Raw genomic sequence first — 13,336 nt, 5'->3', positions numbered from 1 at the left:
GTCAATAAAATTAGCCGATGATTAGTCGATAAAAACCCATAAAAACCCCTTGCTGTAATCAAGTTATTATCTTTATTTTTTATGAAATTTAATCAGCTTAACTCAGTTATTTTCGTAGGGTGCGCGTATTAAAGTCTGAGTCAGCTGACTTCACTCGATTTACGAATGTGTAGATATTTCTATACTCGTATCTACATATATTCCTATTCCGTCTATAACTGCCGGCGAAATGGTTGTGCATTTTTTACCTTCCTTCACCGGCAGCTGCGGAAATTGTGAGGAAATGAAAATGGTTTAACTTTTCTTTCTTGTGTGCTCTCCGTTAACTTTTCTATTTCTATTTTTTTTTTGCCCACCACCTCGCACCCAAATCCTTGACTGCTGTGGGTGGAAAATGAGAAAAGCGAGGGGCCGGCCGGTGGACTTTTCATTCAGCCTCTTATTACTCGAGCCCAACTATTTATAGCTACTCAGATGTCTGTACAATTGCCGTTCGTGTGGTTGCAGTGCGTTGAGTGAACCACCTTGACCCACTCTAATTGCAATTGCACCGCCTAATGTCCAATGCTCTCAGCCGAGCCAAAAGCAAACCAAATAAAAAACTGAGCAAAAAAAACAGTCAGTAGTCGGCTTTTGGCCAGGCCAATCAGTGGAGGCACTTAAACGCCCAATTGGTTATTGAGTCGATAGACATTTCAATTAAATTTTCATCGCAAACGCGACTTGTTTGGTGGGCGGAGCAAACCTTTATTAGTTTTAAATATTTATTTGTTCCAACGCAGGCCGCAGGCAAGTTGAATATTAATGAACCTAATTGAAAAAGTTCGGATGAAACAGCAGCGAGCAAAACAATAACCCAAAGTATTTTGCGCAGCCAGGAATTAATTTCCAAATTAGGGCGAATAAATGTTGTGGGCAAAAGTTGCAGAAAGCCTTCAGGAAATCATACCACTCGCTGGGCCAAGTCTCAATACTCAATTTACATAATTACGCACATTTGACGGAAACTTATAAATATGTATGCCGATGCTTAAAATTAAAGTTGCTTGTTGGTTTTGCAGACGACAAAATGTAAAAAGGGGGCAGATTTCAAGGATTAAACCAGCGGGGCTGAGAAATAAGGTCTACAATTTATTCACAGGCAGGAAAGTGAGTTCATGTCAGATATTTAAATATCTTCAAATTTGTATATAGGTAGATTTTCTAATCCCCTATTCAACAAAATGGAAACTTTATGTACGGTGTTTGCAACTGCTTAGATAAATTTGTTATAACAATTCTTTGGTTATCTACAATGAATCACATAAAACACTCATTATTCAAACAATAACCATTCGCTATCTGTGGCGACTGAAAGTGTTTTATAAGCACGTTTTTAAATGCATCAGCAGTTGCGACCTCATGTAGCCTTTTACTGCGAATCGAAAAGACTACGCCATCGAAAGCAATTTCTATAAAAATAAAGAAACCCAAGTGAAAAGTGAATTACTCGTAAATTATATTTGTCGCAGCTCGTTTTTGGGTAGAGCTGAAATTTAACATGAATCTCACGTCAGTCGTTTCGCCGAACGACCCAGCCAAACCAAAATCTCAAATTGTGCAATGTTGAATCATGAGCAGAGTTCGGCTTGGATTTGGTTGACTGATGGACGGGTGGTGGTGACGACGACAAACACGGCGATGATGGATCGGATCAGGGGATCCGGGCGGGTAATTGCCACCCAAATGAGCGACAGCCAGCAGGTGACCACTGGCCGCAGGTCGAACTCGGCATTCCATCCAATGCCGCATCTGCCCGTGAAACCCAAATGGATTCACACTTTTAGGGTGTCCCATTGCACTTGCAGTGAATCAAATGAGTGCCGAGCATCGCTTTCAGTACTTTTCCATGTATTTCCACTCGAATCAGTTGTGCATGAAACTATGTTTCTGATATCTCTTGGCGAAAGCGGATAAAAATAAAATAAAATAATAAATATGATTCAAGCTGATTATGTGGATGGATTTACTCTTTGTAGCAAAACTTTTCCACGCACGTGGTTTTACTAAAAGTATATAAATAGAGGTGACAGGTTAATCATTACATGTTGCAGTTTTTAGCTTATTTAAACTGTGTTAAGTTAACAAATTGGCAAGAACAAGATGTTTATGCATACAACAAATGGCTGAGCTACTTATTTATCTCGCAGGCAGTATATTCATCTGATTGGCCTACTCTATGCTGTTCTTTCAAAAAGTGAATCAATCTAATACCTACACACATTCATATACGAGTATATTCACATTCCTTCTGCAATTGCAATTATACCCAATCCAAACTACCTCTTGCAGCACAAATATGTCGAGCGATTCGAGTCGAAGGATCCAGGTGCCCGAGGAGCTGAAGGAGGTGCTGCTGCAGTTCTCGATCTCCTTCCTGGTGGAACAACCGCCGGACGTGATCGATTACGCCGTGGAGTACTTCACCAAACTGCAGTCGGAACGCCCGAGCGTCTCTCACACGGATCAAAGCACCGATGACCAGCTGAGCGTCAACTCACAGGATGCCGATGGTAAGTGGAGTTTTACCTTATTCGAGCAGCTTCTTTAAGCTGCCGGAATCCGGTGTGCTCCTCCTTCTTTTTTTTCCTATTTTCGTTTCCAAAGCAATTCGATTGCGTGTCCTGTCAACTTTTTCTTGGCTTAACTGCCAGCCGTAAGTCCTCTTCGTTTTGCATTTTCTGCTGCTGCGTGTTGGAAAATTCCTGCCGGGGATAGTTGCACTTTTTCCACATACTTTTCCAGAGCTCTTTTCACCCAGTCCGTGCTCCATTTCCGCCCAAGCGATTTTCCATGAACTGCTGCGTAGTGGATGCAAATCTCTGTCAATTCGGTTCGACATATAGACAATCTGCTGGTGTAATTCCCCCAACAATTCTGGCCAATTTTTTTGGACGTGAATAGGTCGGGGGAAATCAAGATTTATTTGGCTGGCCGAAATTGAAAAGTTTTTCCGTGCATCAGATGATTTTCCCATCCTTTCGAGCTTCTTCCTGCGGCACGTGTTCAGATAATTAGCCTGGGCCACGCATATGGCCATAAATCGTTGGGCTCCCACAACGAGCATACAAAATAAGAAATTAAATAACGATGCTGATGAAGCTTTGGCCGCGTTCAATTTGCTCCTGATCCTGCTCCAGATTCTGCTCCTGCTACTGCCCCTCTGGGTGGGACTCCTCTGTCTGCGGGCTTTTGTTCACAGCTTCCTTTTGCGTGTTTATCTTCCGGTTAATCAAACACGCAGCCCTCGAGGGAGGAGGCGGACGACGCCATGTCAAGTGGGTGGACTGCTGGCCGGGCGGACTTGGGGTGGCAGATGAAATGGGGCACACTGCTGCTGTCATTAAAAATCTATTAATTGTGCACACAGCAGACCGAAGAGCTGAGCCAACTTGAAGCTGCCAATCCTTTTGCTACTTGAATACTAGATCCACGCGCAGTCAGACTTTCCAAACGCCAACTAGCTTGTGTCAGTTGAAGGGGCTTTAACTAGGTTGAAGGATTATATTATAAAGATTATGCATCTATATCTTGCTTAAAAAGTAACTACTCTGTTGAATAAAGGAGCTTAAAACTATTACTATTACCACAAAAGATCCAAACTTTAAAAGGTATTAAAGGAGATTCTTTCTCATATATATATTAGAGATAGCTTGCTGGAAACATATAGTTAAAGAATGGATACATTTAAATTTTGAAAAACTTTCCATTTGTCATATATTTCGATAACTAGTGCCTGCGAGAACCACCAAACTTCCAGCACATTCATTCCGGGATTCAAAAGCATTATAGTTGTAGACCTTTGTCTCACTATTAACGTCTGGCTGCCATGGCCAACTTCATCCGCTTTGGATGCCCAGTGAAGCCAGCGAAATTGCTTCCAGCTTCTGCCAGCAACTGAAGCGAAAATGGCACGCAAATAGCTACTGGCCACGCCCACCGCCCACTTACCACACTTTTCCGCCCTCTTGGATTTTCCATCGATCGGAATCTGTATTTTTGTGCTTTGATGTCTATTCGTGGCCGGAAACCTTGCAGCACAGTTTCTGTTTAACTTTGGGCTTTAAACTTGCTGAGACATTAATATCGCGCATACGCCGTGTAGGCCTTTGTGGCTCAATAAGGCGTGTGTGTGTGTGTGTGTTTTGGGCAGGTGGTCAAAGGTATGCGCTGGGCATGGAACATTTTATTAACACTCCCGTTGGCCACAGCGTCAAACCGAGGGAAGAAGCGGGAGCAACGTTTGGATGGATGAGCGTATGGCCAGGCGATGGGCAGGTGGAGGGTTATGTTTTGCAGGACTTGCTGGACCAGTGAAGCATACTGATGAACAGCTCAGCAGCCGCATACGCTTCATCGGGCACACAGGGCGCATGACACGCCCCGTGGCGAGGGGGAGGGGCGGTGGTGCGGGGCGGGGGCGGTTGCCGAGTGGAGTGAGTTACATTTCAACATTATTGACATGCCAGCAGCGTTTGTGGCAGGACTCTAGGCTGGCACTCGTTGGGCCAACCTGAACGGAAATGCCATCTCTTTCCTTTCATCCATCCTATTTGCTCTGCAACGGAGCGTCCTCCTGTTGCGCTTAATAATAATGTGTATATGAATGCTTATATGAAAAAGCTGAGGGAATGCTCATGTTAATCAAGACAAAGCAAAGTGGTGCTGCTATTTATAACGCAGCACGGAAAGAATTTAGATGGGTGTCATTTTTTGTATGGAATGATATTAAAATGTACGATGGTTATGCTTAAATTGTGTTAAACTAAATCTTTGAAACATCTTTAGTAACTTATTAGCAGCTGTTTTCCTGTAAATAAGTGTTATTTTCAGTACAATAGATCCATTTGTTTGGGAACCCAAGTGCTGCCCAACTGTGTGGTCTTTTCTCTCAGTGTTTAGCCAACAAAGCGACAGACAGCTGGCACACACCCACACACACACACAGGGAGCTGTATAAATAGACGGCCGACTAACACTGGACCGCTTGAGTGGCGTGTTGTGCTGCCTACTTACAGGCACTATTTCCGCCTTGGTTTGACGTTTGCCTGTCATCAGCGACTCCAGCGGACGTGGATGGCGATGTGGTTGGTGATGCTGCGATGCGGCGATGCTGTGCCTCTTGTGGCACCATTGGCACTTTCAGTCGCTCGGAGGACGTCACAAGGATAGCACGCACATCCAAAACCGTCCTTCAGTCGGTTTGTCACTCAGTTTTTGAGCCCGTTTGCCTGTTGGCCAGGCATTCATTTATTCACTCATTCATTCATTCATTCATTCCGGCTCACGTCGTCAGCGTCGGAAGTTGTCGTCCTATATAGAAATATATATATATATATATACATATATATCTCGATCTCTCGTTGCCGTCACTCGCAGTCGTCCTCGTTGCTGTTGTTTCACTCCGCTAATGAAATTAATGCAGACAACTTTTTATTTGCCATCCTTAATTGAATTCCCCAGCTTATTTGCCTGAGTGCATGTGTGTTTGTGGAGCAAGAAACTTACTTAATTGAAATACTTTCGGTGCATCAATTACCAAATGATATTCAAAGTTTTGCCAGCGGACTGAGTTGACATCTAAAATCTTTCAAATCTAAATGTTTCCCGTAAGCAAAACACTTTGCCTCAATTAGTTTTCGTGTTTGACCAAAGCAAGGATTTAGCTTAGCATGCCATCTGATTTCAATTTTAATACCTAAAAAGAAGTTGCACTTCATTTTTGAGTGTTAATTACTTTTCAGTTGCAAGGAAAGAACTAAATCTAAATCTATCGATGTGATGGTCTCAAAATTACATCGAATAAATATTTTGCAAAATAATGCGCGCAGTTTTGACTAGATAGTTCCAAGTTGAAACATCAAATATCCCATAAATAAGGAAACGTAAGTTTATGTGATTGATAGACGTTTGCAAATTTTCTCCTAATTACCAGACTGTAAATCAGAAATCTCAACAGACCTTGCACACTAGGTTGCAATACAAACCAGACCAGATCACGGAGGCAATTGCCATCCAAGATTTCGAACGTGGGCGTCACTACTGCTACCCACACAATGCAAACAGACAGACGGAGGAGATTCATTCAGGGCTTGGATAAATACTTATCTGGAGGGGAAATGGACGTGCACTTGGCCCGTCTAGGTTTACAATTTTTGTGGCCTTTGGCGGTTAGGGAAACTTGAGGGAAATCCAGAATGCGTGCCTGGGAAGCTGTTGCGTAATTGCATCATTAGGTTGACACTCTAACTGGCAACTTGACACGACTGCGAGTGGAAAACTGCGGGCTGCAGCGTAAACATTTTGTGCCAATCCAAATACAAAACCAAATCTGAATCCGAATCAGCAACAGAACTATGTGATTTTGATGTGGTCGAGCACAGAACACAGATACACAAACATTTTCGACTGACTTGCTGAAGGCTTTGCCAAACATTCGAGTGCATAAATATTTATTACGCATACGCAGCGTGTGACGGGAAAGCCAAGCGCTCGGTTTTGTATGGTTTTTTCACTCTTTTTTTTTGTTGCGTCTACATACATCAGTCGTCACCTTGGGTTACAAATACACCCAACACATTTTTATTTCTACTTATTTTTAAACGTGTTCATGCCTAACTGGTTTTTATTTTCGCGCTCGTTGCAACCGATTTGAAATCGTAACTAAATTCGGAAACACGCACAGAAAGCAGCAGCAGTGCAATTGAAAATGTCCACTCAGGTGTCTGGTAATTTATTGGCTGGTGAGTAGTGGCTTTGCTTTGCTTGGCCAAAGCAAAAACCGAATTTCGTTGACCAAAAATACATACAGTGTGTAGACAGACAAAAAACATGAGCACTTAAGGTGTTGTTGTCGTCGGTTTGAATGTATAATTACAGCAATCGGTTTTGCGGTCATGTGAACCTGGGCAAACATTTAAATATCTGTAGCAGGCAGGGAAGTGAAACGATCAGCCTTGATTGCCTCGCATGTTTCAGCAAATATTCTGACAGCTGGACAATGCCTCATATTTGTGCTGTTTCTGAAAGGCATTCTACGAACTATAGTACATCTGGGATTGTCACACGCAAAAAAAGGTCAAAGAGTTCGCCAACCCATTCTAATTTTAGCAGAGACTATGATGTTTTAGAGTGTGGAACACAAGGGAAAACAGATTCAAATTCTTTTTTGTTTGGAAAAACAAACTACTAAATATGTTATAATTCTATAAAGAATTCGAATTCAATTTCACATATTAGCCGGGTAATAGATTTCTGAAAAATATCTTAATATCTGACACTTTAAATGACACGTAAATGATTCTTTTCCGGTGTAAAAGCCTGAAGCTGAGTGAAAAATTTGTGCAGATGCTCTCAGAGTTTCCCGTACATGGCTCCAAATTCCATTGGATTATGCTGCCTGTCGTTGATATGCGAGCTCCTCTGCATTTTCATTTGAATTGCAATTGTGGCGCAGCAGGAGATGTGCCAGACCAGCAGATTCCGGGCTGATGCCAGTGCCCAGATAGCTGGGCATTTTGTCGTTCTTTAAATGAAGACGTTGCCATTCCATGGGATACACTTTGAGAGGCACTCAATAAACAATATATACCATATGTCTGATTTATGATTTCGTTTCGTTACATTGTGATACAGCGGAACCACCAGTGATGGCCAGCTCGCGCCGCAAATCAGTTTTCGCCGAGGCCTACGATCCGGAGGCGGATGACGACGATGATGGCGCCACCGCCGTGTTCCCCAAGACAGATGAGCAGCGCGCCCGGCTGGTCGAGTCGGTGAAGAACGTCCTCCTCTTCCGATCCCTCGAGAAGGAGCAGGTTCGCATCTACACACTACATAAATCATAAGTCCCTTTGGGGAGCTGGAGGAAGCGATGGGAAAGGCAAAGGAGCAGGCAAACACGCATCAGTGTTTAACCCGAATAAGTGTCTGCCTGCGGTTTTCCTTTTACGGGGGATTATCCCCCATCAGGCGGGCTTCCCTTCCCCTGCTCCACAAAAAACACACCCACACCATGCGCCTTGTAACTGATTTGTTTTCGCAGATGAACCAAGTCCTGGATGCCATGTTCGAGCGGAAGGTTCAGCCGGGTGACTTTATCATCCGCCAGGGTGACGACGGCGATAACTTTTATGTTATTGAATCGTAAGTAAAACAAAACAAATTTCAATCAAACTCCATGAATAATGCACACTTTCTGTTTGCCAAAAGTTAACGTTGTGGTAACTTTTCATGATTTTATTTGGGCTGCCTCAAGCTTGGCATCGATATGGAAGTACTCTCTTTAAAATGATTGCAAACCTGTTTAGAAATATGATAAGCTATACTATGCTATTAATACTATGGCATTTTGTGGCATTTCACATTGAATAAAACAAATATTTGTGTTATTTAAGTACTCATTACGGCCGCAGATATAAGCGCAACTTCCTACAACATTTTAACCGCAATCGAGCAAATTTTCCATATATGTATATATGGATGCGAATTAACCATTTTAGAATGAACTCAAAGAACTGTAACCGCAAAATTACTCATGCTGGCAAGAGAAGCTCATTCATTTGCGAGCGGCTTTATTAATTCGTGTTTGAATGCGAATTAGTATTTGATATGGCAATTAATGAGTACTTGCATATTGATGAGCACACACACGCAGCGCATCAATAATAAATTGCATTCAATTAAAGTGGATTTTTCGTGCTTTCCCGGTAACGTCGTAACCCTCGCATTTTCCCCTTTCCCCATTTTCGCAGAGGCGTCTACAAAGTCTATATTAATGACAAGCACATTAACACCTACAATCACACTGGACTCTTCGGTGAATTAGCGCTGCTCTACAATATGCCCAGGTATGTGCGACTCTCGTATTTGATCGGTTCATTTAGTCAAATTTTCCGCGCTGTCTGAGCCACAATTACAATGTGCTAATGGCTGTATACATATATATATAGAAGTGTCTCTAATGTTGAACTTAAATATCTAGAGCGGCCACCGTGCAGGCGGAAACGAGTGGTCTACTTTGGGCCATGGATCGCCAGACCTTCCGCCGCATCCTCTTGAAGTCGGCCTTCAGGAAGCGGAAAATGTACGAGGAGCTGTTGAACAGCGTGCCCATGCTGAAGGCTTTGCAGGTGAGTAGCTGCGCTCCCACTGCTCCCCCAATCGATATCATATATCACCCACCTCTCTTGTGCTCCAGAACTACGAACGCATGAATCTGGCGGATGCCTTGGTTTCGAAGAGCTACGACAATGGCGAACGCATCATCAAACAGGGTAAGTGAATGGCAAAGTTGGGGGACCAACTCCCTGAGGTAAATCAATCTTTGCAATCTTTGCTATTTCTCTGTGGATTTTGTACTTCACTTTTGCGTGAAATAGAAAGGTTTAGATAAAATTACAATTCCCCAATTAAACAGATGGATTGGTAAAGAAAACCAAATATCTCAAATGAAATGGTTATGATTATTTATTAATAATCTTGGGATTAAATGGAATTAATTTTCAAATTATTGCGATTTCCGTAGAATGTCAAGTAAATACCCACAAAAATATAACTACTTAAATATATCATCATCACTTAAAGCGGCAAATATTCTTGAACTGCCGTTGGTTGACCTTTAGCAAAAAGAGTATATACCATTCTATACCTTTTGGAGCCCTTCTAATGGCAGCGATTTTTTGCCCGATTCCCAGGTGACGCCGCCGACGGCATGTACTTCATTGAGGAGGGAACGGTATCCGTGCGCATGGACCAGGACGACGCCGAGGTGGAGATCTCCCAGCTGGGCAAGGGACAGTACTTCGGCGAGCTGGCGCTGGTGACACATCGACCCCGGGCAGCTTCCGTCTACGCCACGGGCGGCGTCGTCAAGCTAGCATGTGAGTGTCCCGGCCGGCGGAATGGCTACACGGAAAGCGTTTCAGTCGATCCCCCGCTTGACCTAATCCCTAATGCTTTTGTTCTTTGTTTGTTCTTTGTCCTGTCCACGTCCCATGCCCCATGCCTCGTATGTTTTGTGCACTGTGTGTAGTCCTGGATGTTATTTGCTTCGAACGCTTAATGGGAAAGTGTAGTGGGGGCATTCAGCGTAGCATTAGTGGGTATCGCTATCTGGAACAGGATCTGCGCGAATATTTCGGCAACTTGCCGCTTAATTAGCTTTGTAGTTGTAGAAGTAGAAGTGTAGTAGTTGCAATCCCATTTTCATGACCCTAATTGATTGATCAAAATTGATTTAAATCTCAAATGTGTATGCGGTCATGCAAATGGGTCCTTTAATTAAGAAATATACATTAAATTTATATTATTTAACTCCAAAATCCGTCCAGTCCTAGACACAGAGGCCTTTGAGCGCATCATGGGCTTCCTGACCGATGTACTCAAGCGCAATATCGTGATCTATGAGCAAATGTTCACCGACATGGCCCGCCGTAATACGAATTTGTGAAGAAATCAGTTTGAAGCGTTCCTAATTTTGTAGTTTATTTTATTCCAAATTTGCAAATGTACCCTATACCATCATTCAAATCTACCAGAGCTATTCAAAATTTAAGAAAGTAAATAAAGCCAGTTTCGTTCCGACACACACGCACATAATGTTACATGTTATGGGAAAATCCACATCATTCCTGAAATTAAACCCACAGCACTATGAAATTTGAATGTTTGAAGCTGACACAGGCACTAAAGGTTGATGGATCGGTAAGAGATGGAAATGCAGATGATATAGTGGGGCCTGTGGTGATCAAGAATTGAACTTATAATGGTTATCCAATTGGATTTGGTGTGTGGTGTGTGCTAATACGTTGTTTAATAAGTACTACTAAACAGCCAGTTCCCAATAAATCCCAACATCCTCAGCATGCACTAAGTGTTTCAGACTCATTTTATAAAGTTGACCTTAACTAATGATTATATACCACTTTTTCATCTAGTCCTCGATGTCAAGGCCTTTGAGCGTTTGCTGGGTCCCTGCATGGATATTATGAAGCGCAACATTGACGACTACGAGTCGCAGTTGGTGAAGATATTCGGCAGCAAAAACAATATCACCGATACACGATAAAAAGTCTGAACAACCAACCAACAAACCAACCAATAAAACAACCAACCAACAACCACCATCAACAGCTAGAACACACGGCAACTGAAAGTGAAAGGTCACTTGCAGGCTTCTTAGGATTTTATTTTGTAACCATGTTTCTTTCTAATTGAGCAACTCAACGGACAGCAGATAAGAGCAGATCACAAGCCACAGCAATGCACAAATACCAAACAAAACACAAGGACACAAAATCATTTAAACTTAATCATGAATATTTGATAATTGAAATTAATCTATAATACTACGATAATAATGATTATGATGATGATGAGATAGTGTTGATCATGTTGGGGAGAAGCTTCGCCATGTTTCTAATCCAAAACAGAAAAGCAAGCAAGCTGGCGAGTTAAGAATTGTATTGTATGTATTTAGCAATTGTAATTTGTAATGTATTTAATTGGGCAAAACTGAATTCAAATGCAATCAGCAAAGAGAAGCAACAACAAACGATTGGCTCAACGGAAATGTTAAAAATACTAATTTAAGTTTTGTTTATTCATAACTTTCTGTTATCCATTGATTTATTCATAATTTAGAAAATAACGCAATCACTTGTTTCATTGGCTGCTAGTTACTGATAAGTAAAAAGAAAAGTAAGAAAATATATCAAATAAGAGCAAATAGAACACACACGCACGCACACAACACACATCAGCTAAGATCCCACATCAATCGGGAGATACTTACCCCAGAATCGAGAAGTATTCGAGCGGGGAACCCCAAACCAACAACCAATTAATGTTTGTATGTACTAGTCTATACAAGAAGCATCGGAGAGTAGGAAAGATATCAGATTTGCAGGTCCCCGAGATGATGAAGGCTTTCCACTTCCTAAAGCGATCTCACAATAGGCACGAGGATGTTATTTTGTTATTCAGTTCTCGGAGCGGAACGAAAAGAAAACAAATAAGTAAGGCTAATGGCACAATCAATATGTTGCATGGGATCAACTTAGAAAACTTTGAGAAAAACTAGCGAAAAATACGAAATTTAGCTGAGAGCGCGGGTTGAGAACGGGAAAAGGAAAAGGAAAAGTGGAGTGCACCAGCACCAGGGGATAATTGCTTAGACCGCTTTTCGATATATCCTTATATGTATTCATATCCTTTATATCCTTTTTCGGGCCATGGCGAAAACGAATCAAAGCAATATCGATGGCCTGGATAATGTGTACTTAGTATGTCCCACTGTTTTTGTTGCTGTTCAATACCTGTACTACCCTATACCTAAACACATACCTATATCTCTATTTATATAACTGAATGAGCTTAAACTATGGTAACGCCTAAAACCTAAATCTAAACGACTCCAACTACTTTATATGAGTGTAACCATATTGTTTTGAACAAACAGCGTAACTAAACAAATCGTAGAGGGATAATCAATGAACTTGCATACATACGTAGGTATAATATTAAATTAAATTAAATTAAATCAATTCAACTGGCATACCAACAGTCGACAGGTGTTCAAAGCTAAAAGAAACTACATATAAAGAAACCGAAAATATCATATGTGTAAAATTGTAAAGCTGCTGCAGGGCGTTCAAATTGCCAGCAAGGAATAATACAACTAAAGTATATAAAAGTATGTTTTTAATCTTAATTGGTGTCTAGTCTATGTTCAAGACTTTAAAGCAACAAATTCTTGGAAATTTTCGAAACAAAAAGAACGCGATGAGATGACGAGTTCGAGAAAAACATAAATAATAACTATTATATCAAGCGAGTAAAGTTATAGAAATTAATTAAGGTGCAGAAAGTGCTGGCCATTTTCTTCCACAAACCAACAACCACAACACGCACACACACTCCACCCACACAACAACACTTACGCACACACACAAGCCATATTGAATACTGTCATCAAGCAAAGCTCAAAAAAAGAATATTTAAAAAATCGTTGAAATCACCGATGACAAGCTCTAAACGCGCGAACTTCAAATTAAAGTCACAGAGGAAAGAGTACATTAAATACAAAAATAGTAAAGCCTATTCGTATTTTAACTGTTGTGTTGTAATTATGCATAAAGCGTATTAATTATGTATGTGTAACAAAAATATGAGAGAAAAACAAATACAAACGAAAAGAAAACAAATAAAGAGTATGTATTACTAAACAAAACAAAAGCATATTTGCAGAATTGAAGGTGTAGACACTGAGAGAAAGGGAAGCACACATTTTATTTAA

The 13,336-nt window shown here is 41.4% G+C and overlaps 1 protein-coding gene across 4 annotated transcripts in view; it reads left to right on the top strand.

Annotated features, from left to right (window-relative positions):
* LOC117138314 (cAMP-dependent protein kinase type II regulatory subunit) overlaps nucleotides 1-13,031 on the top strand; it is a 30,319-nt gene extending 17,288 nt beyond the window's left edge. For 3 of the 4 annotated variants that reach the window (XM_033300328.1, XM_033300329.1, XM_033300327.1), the window contains exons 3-10: nucleotides 2,332-2,552; nucleotides 7,675-7,856; nucleotides 8,084-8,184; nucleotides 8,793-8,888; nucleotides 9,023-9,170; nucleotides 9,239-9,314; nucleotides 9,735-9,920; nucleotides 10,977-13,031. In XM_033300328.1, the coding sequence (XP_033156219.1) occupies nucleotides 2,339-2,552; nucleotides 7,675-7,856; nucleotides 8,084-8,184; nucleotides 8,793-8,888; nucleotides 9,023-9,170; nucleotides 9,239-9,314; nucleotides 9,735-9,920; nucleotides 10,977-11,107 (1,134 nt within the window). In that variant the 5' untranslated portion in view covers nucleotides 2,332-2,338 and the 3' untranslated portion in view covers nucleotides 11,108-13,031. Of the gene's footprint in view, nucleotides 1-2,331; nucleotides 2,553-7,674; nucleotides 7,857-8,083; nucleotides 8,185-8,792; nucleotides 8,889-9,022; nucleotides 9,171-9,238; nucleotides 9,315-9,734; nucleotides 9,921-10,370; nucleotides 10,909-10,976 lie in introns of those variants that run through there. The other variant, XM_033300331.1, reaches the window with a different exon arrangement.
* The last annotated feature ends 305 nt before the right edge of the window (nucleotides 13,032-13,336 follow it).

The sequence above is a fragment of the Drosophila mauritiana genome, chromosome 2R, assembly GCF_004382145.1.
Source record: "Drosophila mauritiana strain mau12 chromosome 2R, ASM438214v1, whole genome shotgun sequence".
In the NCBI taxonomy this organism is placed as follows: Eukaryota; Metazoa; Arthropoda; class Insecta; order Diptera; family Drosophilidae; genus Drosophila; species Drosophila mauritiana.
The sequence above is the reverse complement of the archived record's forward strand: the minus strand, read 5'-3'. Positions and strand labels throughout refer to the sequence as shown.